The sequence below is a fragment of the Buceros rhinoceros genome, unplaced genomic scaffold (genome assembly GCF_000710305.1).
Source record: "Buceros rhinoceros silvestris isolate BGI_N320 unplaced genomic scaffold, ASM71030v1 scaffold19093, whole genome shotgun sequence".
In the NCBI taxonomy this organism is placed as follows: domain Eukaryota; kingdom Metazoa; phylum Chordata; class Aves; order Bucerotiformes; family Bucerotidae; genus Buceros; species Buceros rhinoceros.
In genome coordinates, this window is record NW_010402053.1 from 50,530 (window position 1) to 68,675 (window position 18,146).

At 42.7% G+C, this 18,146-nt stretch overlaps 1 protein-coding gene across 1 annotated transcript in view; it reads right to left on the reverse strand.

The window, feature by feature from the left end:
* Window positions 1-18,146, reverse strand: part of MYO5A (myosin VA (heavy chain 12, myoxin)) — a gene marked incomplete at its 5' end in the record, with an annotated part of 98,530 nt that overhangs the window by 47,986 nt on the left and 32,398 nt on the right. The window contains 5 exons of the mRNA XM_010132528.1: window positions 1,572-1,678; window positions 2,172-2,279; window positions 3,783-3,864; window positions 5,035-5,178; window positions 9,105-9,261. Coding sequence (XP_010130830.1) covers window positions 1,572-1,678; window positions 2,172-2,279; window positions 3,783-3,864; window positions 5,035-5,178; window positions 9,105-9,261 — 598 coding nt within the window. The remainder of the gene's footprint in view (window positions 1-1,571; window positions 1,679-2,171; window positions 2,280-3,782; window positions 3,865-5,034; window positions 5,179-9,104; window positions 9,262-18,146) is intronic.

Below are 18,146 nucleotides of genomic sequence, written 5' to 3' on the forward strand. Positions count from 1 at the left end.
AAAAAAATAGTGGTTTGTAGCTGAGAATTTGCTCTATCACACAGTGTTAGTGTGCTCTTTGTACCTGTTGTAGTTTCCATGGAAACTACATGGAAATAGGAGGCATTACTTTTGGAGTGACATAAGTAATAATAATAATAACAATGAACACTGCACGGAAGAGTGTCACGTTAGGGTTATTCAAGCTGACATTAAACAAATTGATTAATTAATACAGCACCATGCAGAGCACTTCACTGAGCTCCCTGAAGCACCACCACGCCAGCTCTTCCCCAGCAGACCAGTCTGCATGGTGACACGGCTATTGCCAGAGAACAGCACAGCTCGGGCAGTGGATTCCATTAAGCAGACATTGCCTGCTAGATGTTTACCACATCAGGACAGGATTGCACAAGGTCTTGCTCAGCTTTGTACTAGCTCAGTCAGTGGGATTCCTGCACTAGAGATGCCCATTACTACACAGCCTAGCTCACCGTGTCCTGGGGCTCATCAGCTTTCTACCTGTCATCCTTAAATGACGCTTTCTTTGTAGCCAAAACCTTTGCAAGACACCCCAAAGAGCCAGACTATTGCTGTGGTTTCACAACAGCTCTCCACTAGGTGCCCTGGACAGAAGGTGTCAGACCAGGCATGCTGATCATCTGTGGCCCGATGAAGGACCTGTCGAGTTAGCTCCAGAAACTGCTACTGCAGATTCTTGAGAAAGTGACACAGTACAATGAGAAAAAACCCTGCAGCTGTTGCTGCTATTTGAAGAAAGAGAAAGATGAAGGCTGAGAGCCCAGCAGCAGACATTCCAGGAAAGCAAAAGGAGAAACTGGTCACATGTGACTCCCATGCAGAGAAATGTAACCAGCCACATCTTTTTTCTTTCTCACCTCCAGAATACGGACTTTAGTAAGAAGCCGTGGTTTTCACTGAATGAGGAGGGTTTTTTCATACTGGACTATGCAATCCTGATTGCTGACCTCCACCAGGGTAAAAAATGACTGGTGACGCCACAACACTCTGGTGAGTTGCACAAATCGTATCTGTATATTCTATGCTCATGACCAGGCGCCTCACAAGACTTCGAGAAGCATTTTCTCTGCAATTATTTAGGCCATTTTGGCAATTGCTCATGGACATGGTTTAGGATGGCTGGACCCAGTTGGATCGATGATCTTAAAGGTCTCTTCCAACCAGAGGATTCTGCGATTCTGTGATTTAACCCCCATCCTGCAAAGCATTTAGTGTAGGCAGGGAATGTGTTCATGTAGGAATATGAAGATGTAGACACCTGCCCAGGACTTCAAAGCTAGCCTGCCTGGTAGACTTTTCTAGGACAAATCAATTACAGTTTTGAAACGAAATTCACGCAGCCACTGTTATCACATGCAGAGCACTGTCTAAAGCCTCTAAACTGAGAAGAGTGAATCCATAGGCAAAAAGCACTGTGAAAACAAATTAGAAATAAACACATCGCTCGCTTTTTTATATTGTTACTCTTTTTCAGAAGAGGTCCCCACAGACAAGCAGAAAGCAGAACTGTCGGAGTAGAAACCATGCCCTTCCGCTCATCTACTACTCACAGGAATAGTGCAGCTGTCAGAATCCCGAGACACAAACTCCACGTTGCCCAGGTGAAGGATGCCAGCAAGGATTCGAAAAATTCCCATCTGGTAGGAATCACTAATCCCTGAAAAATGATGAATAAAATGTTTTGAATGGAGAGAGAAATAAAGACCACAAGATGCAGCTGATGAAAAATTTTACTAAGAGGAGGAAAAACAGTGACCACTGGGTGTTTTCCTCAGAGACTTTGGTATTTGACGGTACTGCTTGTCTCTGCGTCTATTACAAACATTGTATTACCAGATGAAAAAAAGCCCCAACCCATTAAAACGAACTATTTTCTTTGCTGTTGCCAAGTGCTTTGTCAGTGACCTCCAACACTGTACGTGCTACACCAAGGGAATCCACCATTTACTCATGCCCCTCTGACGCAGGCATGTGATGCTACTGCAGTTTAAATATTTTCTTAATGCAGAGTAGAAGTACCTCAGCGCCAAAGTTTATCAAACTCTCCTGTTTTTAATCACAGCAGAATATAAAGAAAATATACATAAACAATGTAGAAAACACTTGCTAGTGTTAACTGATCTGGGATATGACTGTGCTCTACAAATTACCTAGCAAAGTGCAGGCCTGCCTGGTGTTTACCATTTCCTTAGCATCGTCGACACCATCAATCACAGGGCTTCCACCTTGCTTTGTGTAGTGAAAGAAATTTGCATTCCCTGTAAGAGAAAAAACCAATCTTTTACACACACCGATGCAGAAATTCTCAGCACATCTGTAAAGCTGCGTAACAGCTCTTGGCAGAATCCATGATTCAAAATATGTCAGTTTACTTTTGCCTTCTGGCTCCTAAGACCCACTTATTCTGGAGGAGAATTTTTTGAGGATTTAACAGTGCAAATAAGTATTCTTAAGCTACCTGGTTCCTACAATAGGCCCTCAAGCATATTCTTCAGCTAACCTTGGTTCAGACTTCCACACCTGTGGAATAATCACTTTGGAAGCAATTATTCTGCAAGTCCGAGCCAACCACCCGGGTGGTAGGTGCAGGGCTGACAGCAACAGCACTTTGGAATTAAATGGCTCTTAATTGCATCAGGATATTGAAAAAAAAAAAAATTATATTTTGCCCATTTTCTTCTCATTTCTAATTTACTGTCTGGTTTAGTCTTATGAGTATCTGTGATCCATTCTGGCCGAGAAGCTGTGGCTGGAGAACTAGCAGCTTCCAATGGCACTCCGGGGGACAGCCCTGGGCTTCACGGGGCGAGCAGTAGCTCTCCTGGGCGCTGTGTGAATTCCTCTGGTTTCAGTGGCCATGCTTCCAGCTGCAGTAACAGACCCCTCTTCTTCCGACCTGCAAAGGCTCAAGAATGCTGAACGACGAGCCTGCTAAATGGCTTCTCTAGTTATAATTACATCAGGTCCGTCCTTTCCTGTGTCAGCAGATGTGAAGCCTAAATGTGCCAGGATGGCGTAGAAGAGCAAAGGAACGCTCTAAAACCAGAATGGTATTTCAGAAGCAGCACTGACAGGCTGTGCAGTGCTCCCACTAGGAAGCCAACTTTTTAAAATATTCAAGAAGCTCCAAGATTTATACTGAATTTCAAAAATGATGAGGACCAAGGACCTGGACCAAGCTGATCATGAGGCCTTTCTTCTACAAAGTAGCAGTTCCTGTTAAATGAGAAACCTTTGCTTTATCAACATTTTAATTTGAAAAATGAAAAATCTCACTGATCAGTTTTGTCATCACCAGGTTCGCAGAGATGGTAAAGTAGGTTGTTGGTAACAGCCCAAGGGAAAGCATATGGAGGCAAAATAAGCTTTTCAGGTAAAATTCTTTTCATGGTAAAATTATCTAGTAGCTGGAGCCATGGAAAAAAGGTTTCAAAGAACCTAGAGAAGAGAACTTCACTCTTGCCACTGGAAAGCTACTCTGGAATCCAGGACACAGTTAGTCCTAGTAGGTACAACTGCAGTGTATTAGAGTATGCTGAATAAACAAATCTGATACTTCCATTTTATCTCAAAAATACAAAGTCAGAGATGACCCATTTTAGTTATTTTCAATATATTTTATATTTTTTCAATATATTTGAAGGTTTAAAAGTTTAGAACTTAAAAGCCAGCAATTCTTCTTTTGGTTCTACAGCTCAAAAAACTCCACGATGCTGCTTTGCACCTACAATTGCACAAGACAACGAATGTGAGTTCCATACCTAATCGCAGAGTTTTAAACTCAGGTACTGCTGCGGAGGCACAAAGCTGGTAAAAGATGTGGTAATTTCTCTCCTCTTCTGCCTTTAAAAAGAAAGGAATTTATTATTTTTTCACAACTTAACAAGTGCCAGAAACATCCATGAGTAGAAAAGAACCACTATGTCTAATGGTTTCTCTAGCGTTGCATTAAGAGTATAGAAGCCGCACAGAAAAGGGAAAGATAAATTAGCATTTCCTTCTTGATTAATTTAATCCATTTTCAACAGCAGGAAGCATGCAGACATTTTCGTTTCAAAAAAATGTGTGATTTCACTTTTCAGAACTGTGGATTACTATTAAATATAGATCAGGATTCTATGGGTGGGTGAAATGATCATACTTAAAAGCTTTTCATTTTCCAAAAATAACTAACACCGCTCGCCTCAGCATTTATAGTGAGCTGGAGAAGGGAATATCTTTCTTGCCAAGGCAAAGCTGGAATTTTAAAATGAAGGACAGACACAGCTCAGAAGGTTATGACTCATGAGCAACACCATAATCCTGAACGTCAGTGCTCTAAATTTCATAACTTCAAAACACAAAGGAAAAAAAAAAAAGAAAAAGATTCTTTTCCAGCTAAAACATGTGCAAGATGTCTCTCATTTCTGAACTATACAACAGTACTTCATGTAACACGCCTACATAATGCAAACTGTAATTATTTGGTTTATACCTTCAGACAGCCAGGGCAAGTTCATTTTTCCTGACTACGAGGTAGGCAAAGACGGAGAGGAGGTGCGCCAGATAAAAAGGTTGTGGATGGGATGTACCAAAACGAAGAGTTCAAGAAAGATCAACTTGCATATTCTTGTTTTGCCTAAATAATGGCAATTAAGACTCATTCATAATTTTATGAAAGCAGCGGCTCTTAGCAAGAGGCTGACAGTGAGCTAAGACAGCAGCTTTACAACCCACAGGAGTGGTGTCTGCCGGGTTTTGAAGCCCTGTTCTATAACACCATGGTCAGCGGTGCGCTGGCAGTATTTCATGTTTAAACACACAGCCTCTTATAACACGTTTTACAACTACAAATAATTCATATCAGGAAGGGATGACTTGGGTTTCCCCTTCTCCCCGCTCCCCACACGTGCTGTATTACAAATACACCATTACAGTCATCTCTTGGGAGAGATAATTAGTATCAGCAAGCAATGGCTTTTTTTTTTTTGAGCATAGTCACACAAATATACAAGAAGATCGCATCAGTATTACCTGAAACACTACTCTTGATTTTTCCAAGAGGTAAGTTCTCATGTTAGCACCAATGATTCGATACCTCTTATCAAAACCAATTTCAATGTATTTCCCAAAGCGACTGCTGTTGTCATTCCTCGTAGTTTTGGCATTTCCAATAGACTGAAAAAAAGGGAATACTGTAAAGGTTAAACAGCTTTTAGAGATTATCAAAGCTATTTTGCCATCTACATGGCTTATAAACACTTAACAACATTAATTTTGTCCTGGTCTCAGAATAATCAAGAATTTATTAAGGAACAACTTCCACCTGGTCAGTAAGTTACATTAAAATATGGTTATTTCACTAATGCAAGATCCGGAGCTGATCTTCCCGGCAATGATTTCACTTCCACATAGTCTAATTTTCCAGCTATAAATCCTTTATTGCTCTCTAAGGTCTTTTAAAACAAATTAATGAGTCCTACAGAACGCTTACATACAACCAGATTTCTTCTAAGGACTTAATAAAACCGTAACGCGTATTTCAGACTGTCTATACTAATACAGGTGTGTGTGCAGACATACGTAGAGCACCTGCAAGCTCTGTAAGTCGACCCATCGTAAACTCCTCGTCCAGCAAACGGCTCCTGTGTTCTGTCTGGCTGACAGTTTACTATTGTTATTCTTACTCTATCATCAACCACATTGCCAAACTTATTACAAAATACTTAATGTGTGCCTGAATATAATCTAAAAATTAACATGCACAGACTCACTTGCCTGAAAGTGAATCCCTTCCACAGCAGCTTGGTTACTGACTCAGAGGCAGTCTTCGAGTGCCTAACTTTCCTAGTTTAATTCAATACAGCTCCACACACACAATAAACAGTATTTAATGCGTTTCCTTTATAGTACGTGGTCTTGGGATGCCCAGGGCAAATGATGACTGTGGTTCCTAAAGAGTCTGGGTGCACCTCTGCATCACCGTTAGGAGACACCTCACAACTGGTACCAGGTGGACAGATCAGAATCAAGGCATGCAAATCACAACGTGCTGAACTTCAAAGAGAAGCACTTTCTCTTCTCAATTAGATCACGTTTCAGACATCGTATAGCAATTCACCTTCCAAACAAATCCTAAAGGTACCTCTGTGTCAAAAGGCATGGCATGTGGAGGATCACAGATGCAGCACACTGCCTTTTATCGTATGCCACCATGGGTACCTAACTCCGAAGTGCTCTGTAACTGAAGAACAGGGAGTTGTATCTGTGTCCTAGTTTACTAGTTCACGTAGCCATCCATAGGAACTCTATACTGAAATAAAACTTGGGAAAAACAAATGAGAGCAAGCAGCGATGCTGAGTATCAGTATTCCAAATCTGCAAACAAAAGGCCAGTGAGTCGGGCAGGGCTAGCCGGGTACAGCGCGGGGCTGAGACCTCCAGAAACCCCCTTCCAGCAGCAGCACGCACACCTGACCAAGCAGATGGCAACGTGGGCATCAGAGGAACAGCTGCTATAAAGGATGCAAGGGGAAAAAAAATCACTTCTCTGCACCTCTAAGAAACACTGAATTCAATCAAACTGAATGTACTAAAACTGCATTTCTTGTGTTTTAAAATCACTGCTACTGTGACATACGTTGTTGTCGGTGGCAGCAATACAGTATTACAATATTCTCAGAAACCTATCATTACTTTGAAAGCTATTACATATGAAAAGAGTCAAGAAAGTCTTTGGTACTGTAAGATTGCTTACCGGAGCACATACTAAGCTGTGTAATTCGCATAGCTATGCAGGGTAAGAAAGAAGCAGAAGCAGAAAACTGCATATACAGATGTGCTTTAAGACTTGAGAATTTCTGCATTTGAATACAGGGACTGACTACCAAACCAATTATTCAAAGAGCTGCTAGAAAACTATGGTGGTCACTTGATATTACAGAGTTCTCAGCAGCTAAAGATGATGTGAAATTCTGACACTAATGATGGTAGCTCCTAAAATGCTGATGCTTAGGTTGTCCAAATAGAAATTAAAAAAAAGTAAAATTATCTTCTGCTCCTAAGATTTTACAATAAACTTCGCAAACGAGAAGCTTCCTGTTTCTAAAATGAATTACTCATTTTCTTCCTAATCTACATAGGTTAATTTATGTTTTTGCTGATTCATCAGTTGAAGAATTCAAAACATTAAAATTGCTGTCCTAGAGTCTGTCTCAAGACCAGATTTCACAATGCTCACTCCAAAGCTTATTTAAAGTTGAAGTGGTTGAAGTTAAAGGGTAACTTTCCTCCAATTATAAGAATGCTTAAAGTAATTGAAATTTTAGATACACCCAGGTTCACAAAATTGTTGTTATCCCTAGGAAACAAAAATAAATCATCACTATTGGGGCTTAGCGGAATAAAACCAAACAGTCCTCAATTTAAATTTTCTAGCTTTGGAAATTAAATCAGACATAAGCTGATGGCCAGCTTACGGGGGGGGGTGGTCCAAGGAGTTATACGAAGGATGTTTGATGCAGGCTTTGAGAGCAAATAAAGGAAGTGGCACAGGTAAACCTGTAGACAGTTTGTATTTCACCCAGCAAACGCACAGCAAACTGCGGACCCGTCCTGTGGAGTCTCTCGCCGTAGCTGACAGGTGGAGAGGACAAGGCCACCCAGGCCTGGGTAGTCCCAGGTACCACCCCCATGGTGGCACGGAGAGGAAGGTGGAAGGGGCGTTCGGTCCTGTTAGCCGCGCACAGGATCTTGACATGGCCAAGGCTGGTGGGCAAACACTGGAGCAGTGAAAGTACTCTGGGATTAGCTCACCCCTGAAAAACTGCCGTCGCTCCCCAGGGGCCAGGCTGCTCCCGCTGGGCGAGGTGCAGCTCAAGACAAGGCTCTTCTCCCCTGGCTTCCTCCTATAGCTGGATCCTTCAACAGCAGTGCCCACTGCCCAGCACAGCACAGCTTGTTTTATCCCACAAAACAGTTTAAAAACACCACACAGCACCACAAACCAGGCACAATTACCTTGTGACAGAACACACACAACTGTGATGGGGCAGCTACAGATTGAGTATCATGAACTCCTCGTGCCAGGAGGAAAGAAGGAATAAAAGTTCATTTTTAAAAATACCTGAGAAAGAAAACAATGGCAGCATTTTGCATGTCACTGCACACACTCCATTTACTCATGCCTACCCACTAATACTTCACACTGTTGCACAGAGATGCTACCCATACATCTGCCAAGGCACCAGGTGTCCTGTGCATTTTTCTAGGCTGTCCATAAGCACGTGCATGTGGGTGCCTATGGACAGGGCTCCTTCTCTCGAGGATTTCCCCCAAGACTGCTTCTCTCTGGTGAATGTTTTCTTAACGTAGTTCCTTAACTTCAGCTACAACTTCAATCTCTGCATGTAAGCAAAGACGCAAAAAATAACTCAGATGATCCTAAGAAATGTTTTCTGCTTGGCCATGACATCAGAATTACAGCATCTCCTGCGCTTCACGGAGATCTGAAGCTTACATGTCACCTCACAGTCTACGGCCCACACCTTCGCTCCCAAGCCAATGGCTTTGGGACTTAACTACAGGTAGTGAAATTTCCGGAACTGAAACTTTAGTCTGAGCTAATTATAGCAAAATGACATCTTTTGCTGTGTTTTTCCGCTCTGAAAGAATCTGCGAGCATCTCATGTAGCTCTGCTTTCTCAGTCTATCTTCCCTAAATACATTTTCTAAAATTGAACTCTCTTCACTTCAAATTATTCTCTACCTGTCCCCACTGTGATGAACATGTTTGGTAGGTAAGACCGGAAGTTTTAAGCCTCTTCGGAACTTTACACACAAAAACAGTCTTCTGCACTTGCATTTGGACAGTGGTCTGGGATCTACCAGCATTACAAAGCTGAACAGATTTAAAGCAGTATTCATATAAAAATGTTATGTGAACCCCACTAACAATACGGAAGCCTTACCTCCTGTCTTCTCTCAATCTTTCATAAATACTACACAAAATGATGCCTAAAGCACCTCCTGGTAAATTTTGGTAAGTTAGCCCCAGAATAACAACTGCAGCTGGCGGGTGGGGGTTAGCGTAGTAGCTCTCTTACCTCCATGATGGGGTTGGAGGCCAAGACTTTATCCTCGACATTGGCTTCACTGGCAGATCCACTGACCGTGGCAAAGTACCTCATGGCATACTTAGCAGAGACAGTCTTTCCAGCTCCAGATTCCCCACTGACAATGATTGACTGATTTCGCTCATCTCTGAAACACAAAGATGTGTTAATTACCAGCTGTTCTCTCAAGGATGCTAATTTTTGTGTCCCCAACTTGGCAACAACCCTTCCACCATAAATGTTAGCATTACAGCAATAACATAAATGCACGTGGCAGAAACAAGGCTGTTAGTGACCAAGCTGCCTGAATGGCTGGCTGGACTGCCTGCCAGCAGGATGCTCAGCCAGGACTGATGCTGCCACGACAGCCCAGCCAGCCAGCAAAGCTGCTCTAGAGAACCCGGCTACGGTAAAGTACCTGCTATCACTATGCACTACGTGGTTCTGCAGCTACTGCTATCCCGAATTTGTGGCACATTGCTCCACTACATTATCAGTGCTCATTAGTAAAGATCAGTAATGTCATCTTACAGATAGAGAAATCAACAGCAGAATCAGCAACAGAAACCTTTCGTCCTCCTGATCTAATCACCAACTTTTCCCAGAATTGTTCTGAACCTGAAAAATTCAAGCAGGGCTGTTCAGGACACAAACGGCAGCTCTGGAACAAAGACGATCCCTTTGTTGTGAAGCTATTTCTACTCATTAAAAAAAAAATTAATCTCCATTTGCTACTAAAACATTTTTCTCTCATCTCAAATAAGGCTCTACCCATAAACCTGAACTGTGTGACTCATAAATGCACTACAAAATATCAAGGATAGAAATCAGCATTTGTATAGCCTGAATCCTTTAAAACAAAGACCATAGGGGTTTTATACGCTATTTTATACTTCCAAAGCAAAAGAAGTTAAAATTAATGGTATTTAAAAATACCTATGAGCTGGGTGAGCTCTAACTTACATACTAGAAAGTGGAGAAAGAAGGAATAAAATTTTACCCCAAAGCTTTACAGAGCTGGGGCTGGAACACAGAAAGTATAGGTAAGCCCCAGACCAGGCTGAACCTACAGCACGGTAACTGTGAATGAAAATTCAGGCATGCAAACGTTCAGGCAGCACAGATCTGCACAGCCTCCAAACGCCTGCCGAGGCCATCAGTAAATGCTATTTAGCAGAAACTAAGCAATATGCATGGAAAAACTATTTGTGGTTTCTGTAGCCTAAAGGTCCTCCAGAAAATTTAGGGTTCTATTTTTGAGATGATGAAATTCTGAAGCTAACCTACAGATCACATTGTTACTCTCAAGCTGTTACCTATCCAAAAACATCACCAAGCCCCCACATAAGAGCACAACTCCAGCGTCTACTTCGCGTTGCACAAAGCCATAGGCTAAAGGAGCCCCTGGTTACGTCACGCATCTCTGGAAGAGCCAAATGAAGGCTTTGGTAGAAGCAGATCTTCCACATTACGGTAAAAGGAAATTACTTGAAATGGCTGGGTACTGATTTAAACTTAATAACAAAGTGTTAAGAAGATCAAAGCAACCTAATTTTGTGTTCTCGACTTCCACTTAACATATGTGATAGGTGCGAATGACTACAGCACAGTTCACACATTCCCATACACCAAGCTGTCAGTCTCAGTGGGAAAGACGTGGGAAAGCAGAACTATTCCGCATCGTACCGGGTTGTGTGTAGTCCCAAAGGCTGAACTGCCAGAGGTGCCAGCCTTGGACACAGGAAAACGGAAACACCCACCAGTGAGACCACTCATTGCAGTGGCCGTCAAGCCTGCTGTGTGCGCTCCCGAGGGAGCTCTGTGCTGCCTGGGACGGCTTGCAGTGGCGATGAAGATTTCCAGCTGGGAAAGCAAGAAGGAACTCTCTTGCTTCTTCCCCATTTTCCCTCCCAGAGCCCCCTGGCAGTAGACAGATGTGCATGAGGGGCAGCCCGTAGTTCTGCACGTCAGGAGGTGGTGTGTGTTTTATGGATGTTCATGGTCAAAAGGAATAGTGGAAGGATGTGGGAGAAGTCCAACCACATGCATAACACCTAGGCTTAAATGGGACAACCAGTAACAAACAATTCTCCTTTCACACAGACAGTTACTGCAGTGAGTCAAAACCAAAAGAATTTCTTCACAGGACTGGTATTACTCTCTCTTTTACTCCTCCTGTGCTCTTTCAAATAGAAAAAAAAAACCCAGAACAACCGTATACCATTCTAAAACATGAAACTTCCGGTCTGATTTCAGGAGCTGCCTAACACCAGAGAAGGGCAACAACCTAACAAGCTTTTCACTTGCAGATCACCAGCTCTGTTTCACGTATTAAATATATGAAGACTCAGAAAGTTCAAGTCCGATGAGATGTGACGATTAAGCTTTTTTTTAGCTTAGTTCCCCAAGTACAGAAGCTTTCAGAAAAGAAACTAACACAAGCTTAGTACCACCGACTTCTGACAAAACTGTCAACAAAAAACTAACTCTGTTGCCAAGAGAGGAACATGGGAACAAAGGCGTCTCGTTCTGTCACATCCCTGAAGGCCGCATGTGAGAGCACGGAAAGCATATGCTGGTTTTGCAGCCCCTAGTCCCTCCTCGGGAGCTCAGGAGTGGCAGAAAACTCTAGGCTCTTTAGAGCACTGCAGAGGAGGAAGCTCCATGTTTTCAAAGACAGTAATAAAAAAAATGAGGTTGAAGTAATTTCTCCTTAGGAATAAAGTTGCTAATTAGCCTAGAGATACCTTCCCCCACATCACAAAATATGAAGATATACTCTTCTCCACAGCACTCACTCGTGTGCTCCGGAATGAGGGATCCATTATTATATTACTCTGTAAGTACACATACACTTAACACTTTTCAAAAATTTGCCTAAATAAGACACAGCTGCCTCTGTGCAAGCTGAAACATTGCTGCCATCTCTTCCGCAATGAATATTTGTGTTTGCAGCAGCGATGGTGGTGATGAGGAACAAAGGGCTCCCTCAGCATCTGCAGCGGAGTCCTCTCGCATTGCCCTGCGAGCGCTCCATCCACGCTCAGAGCAGCTCTTGTCTTCAAAAGTACATTAGTCCATTGTTTCGCTTTAACACACTGGACTGACCCTCCTCTAGCATATTATTCTTCCTGCTTTTTGGCAGCGAGAATGGAAAACACAACAAAACACCCAAGATCACACTCGACATTTGAAGAAGGAGAAAGGACAGCAAAACACAACACCCCGAACAACAGCGACAGGGGATGAGTTCTTACTGCCACAACCCCAGGGAAGACTTGGCACACGGAGTCCTACCAGAGGCAGCAAGATAGTCTCTCAAGGAGAGCAGGGTAGTCCTGCCAGGCAGCCGAGTCAGCTCGGCGGAGGGCTCTTCTATGTCATTAAACTTTAAAGAAACAAAACGTCACATTGAAAAGAAAACAACAAACCAGAATCAAAATACCTTGGACAGAGCATTAAATGTGGTGAGAATTATTTTTAATGGTTTGGTTTAAGCAATGTCTGTCTAAAATATAACCTCTGCTTATGCCAAATTAAATTTGCATAACCAGGCTACATTAAAAACAAAACAAAACAACAACAACAACAAAAAACCAAAGCAAAAACAAAGGAAAAAACCTCCAGAAAACACAAGACACAACACCCTGAGTTCTTTCTCAGGTACAAATAACACCTTGGCGTTATTTTTAGCCCTCAACCTTTGACCTGACATTTTGAGCACTTAACATGTCATCAGTTAGAAAATAAAGCTAGAAGTGAAACTTTAGCCAGTGAAACAGGTAAGTAGGGCAACGGTGTTACGTGTGACCCCACTCTGCAGCCTGATGCCACAACCCATTATCTGTACAATACTACTTCATCTTCTTGAGCTTTTTCTCTGAATAAAGCACATAATCAGGTGATTTTAAAGGTGAGATAACTTCTGAATGGAGGGAACATTTTGATTATGCTTTTACAAGGAGAAATGAGGGAAAGCAAGCTGGGAGAAGGGAAGGTGGAGGAGTCCTCTTTCACCCAAAGATGGATAACAATCGCATTATAGGATACAGAACTACATTGTCGTGATACAATACTAATCCAAATTATCTTGAAAAGAGGTGTTTAGCCCCAGCAGACCAAAACGGATTGACTGGGAGCAGTTCACCGCTCACGGAAACACGAAGTATTATTTTCAGACATCAGTCAGGATGACGTTCAGCTTTTGCCATTTCTGAAGACTGCAGACAAACCCAAACCAGGACTTCAGTTTTAAGATGATAGGCTCAAACATTTCACAAGCTGAAGCGTGAAACAATATGCTGAGATTGCTTCATTCAATTCCATTCGTTATGACATGTAATGGTGATAGAATGAGAAATGTCACTAATTTTTCATATCATAATTCTGGAAAAGGACAGAAACAGATTGGCGCATAGGCTGTTTAAATTTTAAAGGCAATTTTGCTTTATCTACAAAATTCTGGCAACAGGCAATATATTTCTGAGGCAATTCACTCTCAAAGTGCCAAAATAGAATAGATGTAGATTTACCTAACTCCTGGAAGCTCAAGATTACAACCTACATTCTGGCAGGATGAAAAACCACTGCAAAATTCAACTGAAGATAGCTTCTGCTCAAAGGAGGCTCAGCACTGGGGAGAAAAGAGAGTGCTATGAACTGATGTGAGGTACCTTACAGGCAGAAAAGGGTTTTGCAGAATACGAATGAAATGACAACGCACAAGAAACCAGAAAGTGGTTTTAAAAACTTAATCTTGCTTTCAAGATGTGAAAAAAGACCTTTGCTGAGGATGTGCATATACAATGCAACCCTTTTAATAGCACTGACTACTATTAACCTTAAATTCTGTATTTCAGAGAAATCTAAGGGAGATGCTTTCAGGAGGGCTCAGAATGGAGGAAACGCTACTCCCATGAGGACAGACTGTCAGCTGCAGTGGAACCAAGAGCAAGACTGTCCCTGAGCACCTTCAATGTGTACGGAGTGCTGCAACAACACTGGTTGGTCACTGATAACTGCCACTTGCTAAGGCAGCTTTTAACAACGTTAGCTGGCTAACAGAAAAACTGAGGCAAAAAGGAAAAAACAATGCAAGAAATGAAACAGTAAAGTTACTAACATTAAAGGCAGAGTTGTCAACTTTCAATCAGTTTTCAGTCCTGAAGATCACTACACCCAGCGAAGCTGGTCCCATCCAAAACCAAAACAGCTGTCTACAGCACAGCCGTTACTTCCACAGCAAACTGTCCAAACGGACCAGGATAATCAAGACACGTGCACTGAAAAAATCCCTACAGATATCTTTGCTTGCCTTCTTCCTCTATACCAACAGAAAATCCCTCTCCGAAGCAGGAACACTACAGTTAAAAACCTACCCATCAACAAGCATTTCAGACGGGATTAAAGAAGGCCAGAGCTATTTAGCAGAATTGTCAAACCCCAACATTGTTTTTGTGGTTTTTTGCTTCCTATGACTGATGCATTCGATGTGTCACTTGATCTTGTCTTTCAGACTCATGACTCCACAGCAAATAATGTCAAATAGATGTATATAAGCACACACAGCACAAAAACATCAGCCTGGGAAAACAAACAAAAGGAATTCAGAATTCTTGACATCAGCCTCAATATTGGTATTAAGCCATTCACACCCAAGCCACCAGCATCTCCACCTGGCAAGGCGTAGTGTTACCAACTGATTGTAAAGGATTCTGATGTGGACTTTGAAGTGCTTGCTTGTGATGAACTACTTCAAAGTTGAGCAGTCTCAATGCCACATAATATAGATGAGATTGGCAGAAAAGATCACAGTGAGATATCCTTCATGTGAAATGAAGAGACCAAACAACAGGGCAACTTGACGAGAAGAACATTAATAATTACTCTGCCTTTGACCCTAAGTCTTCTGTGTTTGTTAACCTTGAGGGCACTGCCAAGGCGTTTTTAAGGAAGCTTCTTACCAGGGTGGTTTGAAGGTCACCACCTTTAGGACAGCTCTCCTCACTGCTCCAGCGCTAAGAGGTTTTATTAAATCTACTGCCTGCCTTTTTTTTTGTGCAGTTGCTACTGGTTTCTTCTTTTCTTTTGGAACAACAGGTTTAGGTTACGGCTAAGGGCACCAACCCTAAGACATGTGACAGTTTCGTTTTTTATTTATATCAAAACAGCACAGACTACTGCTAAAGGCAGCGATCTTCAAACATTAAAATCTCCTACTGCTTCAGTGCAAGAACACAATAAATAGCTTTTATTTAATCTAGCAGTGACAGTCTCTTCTGCTTTATCTCACTGCTGCTCCTCTACTGCAGTCCTGTGGTAATAAGGCAGACTTGTAAGCCTGAAAATGCTTTACATTTTCGAAACAGTGAATATTGAACGATCAAAGAACCTGATACAAACTGCCAGGGAAGGAACCTGTCATTCAGGGACCATCTGGGATGGATCTTGTTCTCAGCGCACACACACAATTACCACTAACATCAATGTGCGTCATGCCCATCAAAGACAGAAAAGGAACTTGGTGATATGCCATCCTACAGCTGAGTAATGGCAGCAGGAAAACCAACCCAAGAAAATCAGTTAAAAACTAACGACATTGCTGAAAGGTCAGGTAGGATTCTCTCTGAAACGCTGGCATGTTTGAAATCTTGCTGTACTTCCACTAGCTGCAGCTACTCTGAGAGCCATAGGACTAACCAGGGACCAACACAAGCCCAGTTTAAGCTAAGTGACACGTTTCACACCCCGCACTACAGAGCAGGCTTCCAAACTGTGCAAGGATACACATACGTGCATGCAGCTGACATGATTAAAGTGCCTCCCGCAATGCAGACCTAACTCTGGTCTAAGTAAGCATCCTGGTTTTTGCAGTCGGTCTCTCAATATCCCTTTTGTATATGACAGCATATAACCAAAATAACCTGCCGTATCTACAGTCAGAACATTCACACATCTTTGTGTCTGGGAGCATGTCTAAACAAGTCTGGGTATTAATAAAGATCAGTTTCCCTGCAAGAGGCAAAACAGGACCACAGAAAATTTTACCAGAAAACCTCCTCATTGGTAACATAAAATAAAAGAAGTTCACACAATTCACTGAAAATAAAAGCAGCATGGAAGTGTTAAATATCATGGGAAATGTTTTATTAGTGTTCCCAAACAACTTAGAAGTATTGATGTTACAGGAATAGAGAAACACATCTCATACTTCACCCATGCCAAACAGTTCATTTGGTCTTGGAATAATTACCCACAGGAAAGATTTTAAACTCTTTTCCTGTGAAATCCATCGGCTTTCATCAGGAATCAATATAAAGTTAAGAGTTCTCTGTAGTATGACAACTTCCCAGTACGCAGCTTGATCAGCTTATGAAGAAATTCAGGCAGAAACCTCCCAGCCGCAGAAGGCCAGCCCCAGCAGGCTAAAGGGAGCTCTGTCTTCAGGAGACTGGGCACCTTCCAACGCAGGAAACAGGATGCGGAGCAGACAAATGCGGGGAAAAGAATAAAACAAGAGAGGACAAACCCATACTATAGATGAAATAAGGATTAGCACACCTCATCTGAAGGCTCACTAAATAGGTCTGACTTCGTAAATGCTGAAATAGAGTATTTCCTAAAAATACCACTGATCGTAAACTCAAAACCAAAACATGTCCACATTCCCCAGAACAATCTTCTTTTTTTCAGCACAAAATGTGGGGTTTGGGAAGATACAAGGTTTGGGGGGTTTTTTGCAGAGCTCATCAGCCTGTGCTCTCCCCATCATCTGGCCTCTTTTGTGCGGTGCGTATGTTTGCGTGATGCTTCCATTGCTACAGTTATTTGCTTTTCTAAAAGACCAAAATTGCTTTTTACACGTAGCCTAAAATGAAAGGCAGCTATAAAGCCCACCAGCCCTGCATGGTTTAACATGAGTCAGTGCGATATATTTAGCTTCACCTTTGCAGAAGTGCAGTGTTGTGTGGCAGCAAACAAGGCTGTACATGTTTAGCAGCACCTCTTCGGTGCAAAGGTCTAGCCCAGGGTGTGGAGCATCTATCAGAAGCCGTTATGAAAACTGGCAACTCTACAAACCCAGGATTTGCGTTTCAAACAGAAGTAATGTAACTGTTCAATCAATCAATCAATCAATAAGGATTCATTCAGCAGTTTTCTAATGCTTTCGGACTGATGGAGAACAGCAGCAGCCAGGTCAGGGCAGCCTTCCCAGCACCCCTTACACTGAGGGCAGCAGGTCACATCTTGGCCTTCGTTAGCCTTCTGAACAAACTATTTTAATCACAAAGTTCTTCACAGCACTAAGTAAGTTCTGTTATCCCATTTCTGGATTGGGCTCTTGGCCTTCTTAGCATGGGAAAGCACCTCTGTTCCCTCCTCTTACTTCCCAACCGCTTCCTGTAGCCCACACAACACAAGCACATCCTTCCCCTCTCCTTACACAGCTGCCGAGCCCCTCTTCCTGGGAGGTCACCTTCCTCTGGAGAAGTGTATAACCAGGCAGCACCAAGAACTGCCACCCTGGTGCTCTATGCCCACCTGCACCCTTTCCCTTTTCCCTCAGTTTGAAAGTTTCCTTCTTGCAGTGCACCTCTGCACAGAGGCACGGCCCCTCCTTCCCCGGGGAGCCACGTCATCCCGGCATTCCCAGTGCTGAAGCCTCCAAATTCTCCTGTATTGGCGCATCCCAAAAGGCGTGGCCTGACACAGATGATTGTTTTTTCCACCCTCAAAGGGCTGTTGTGCGGATTCACAAGGTAACTTGTAAAACGCTCAGGATACGCAGAGTGCAACGTAAGCGCTAAGGATTATTATTATCAGGGACTGAAGTGCTTTGACCCATTCTGTGGCAATGTAAGGGGATAATAGCAGGCTTGCCTGTGACAAGCTGTGGAATGACATGACATGCCATGGTTAGAGGGACAGGATACTAGCAAAGGCCCTCAGCCTGCTGCTCTGGGCATGCTGGGGAGCAAGCGTCACTTCTTAAGCAGCAAAGCAGCCTCATTTCTTGGTCTGTTCCACCTGCAC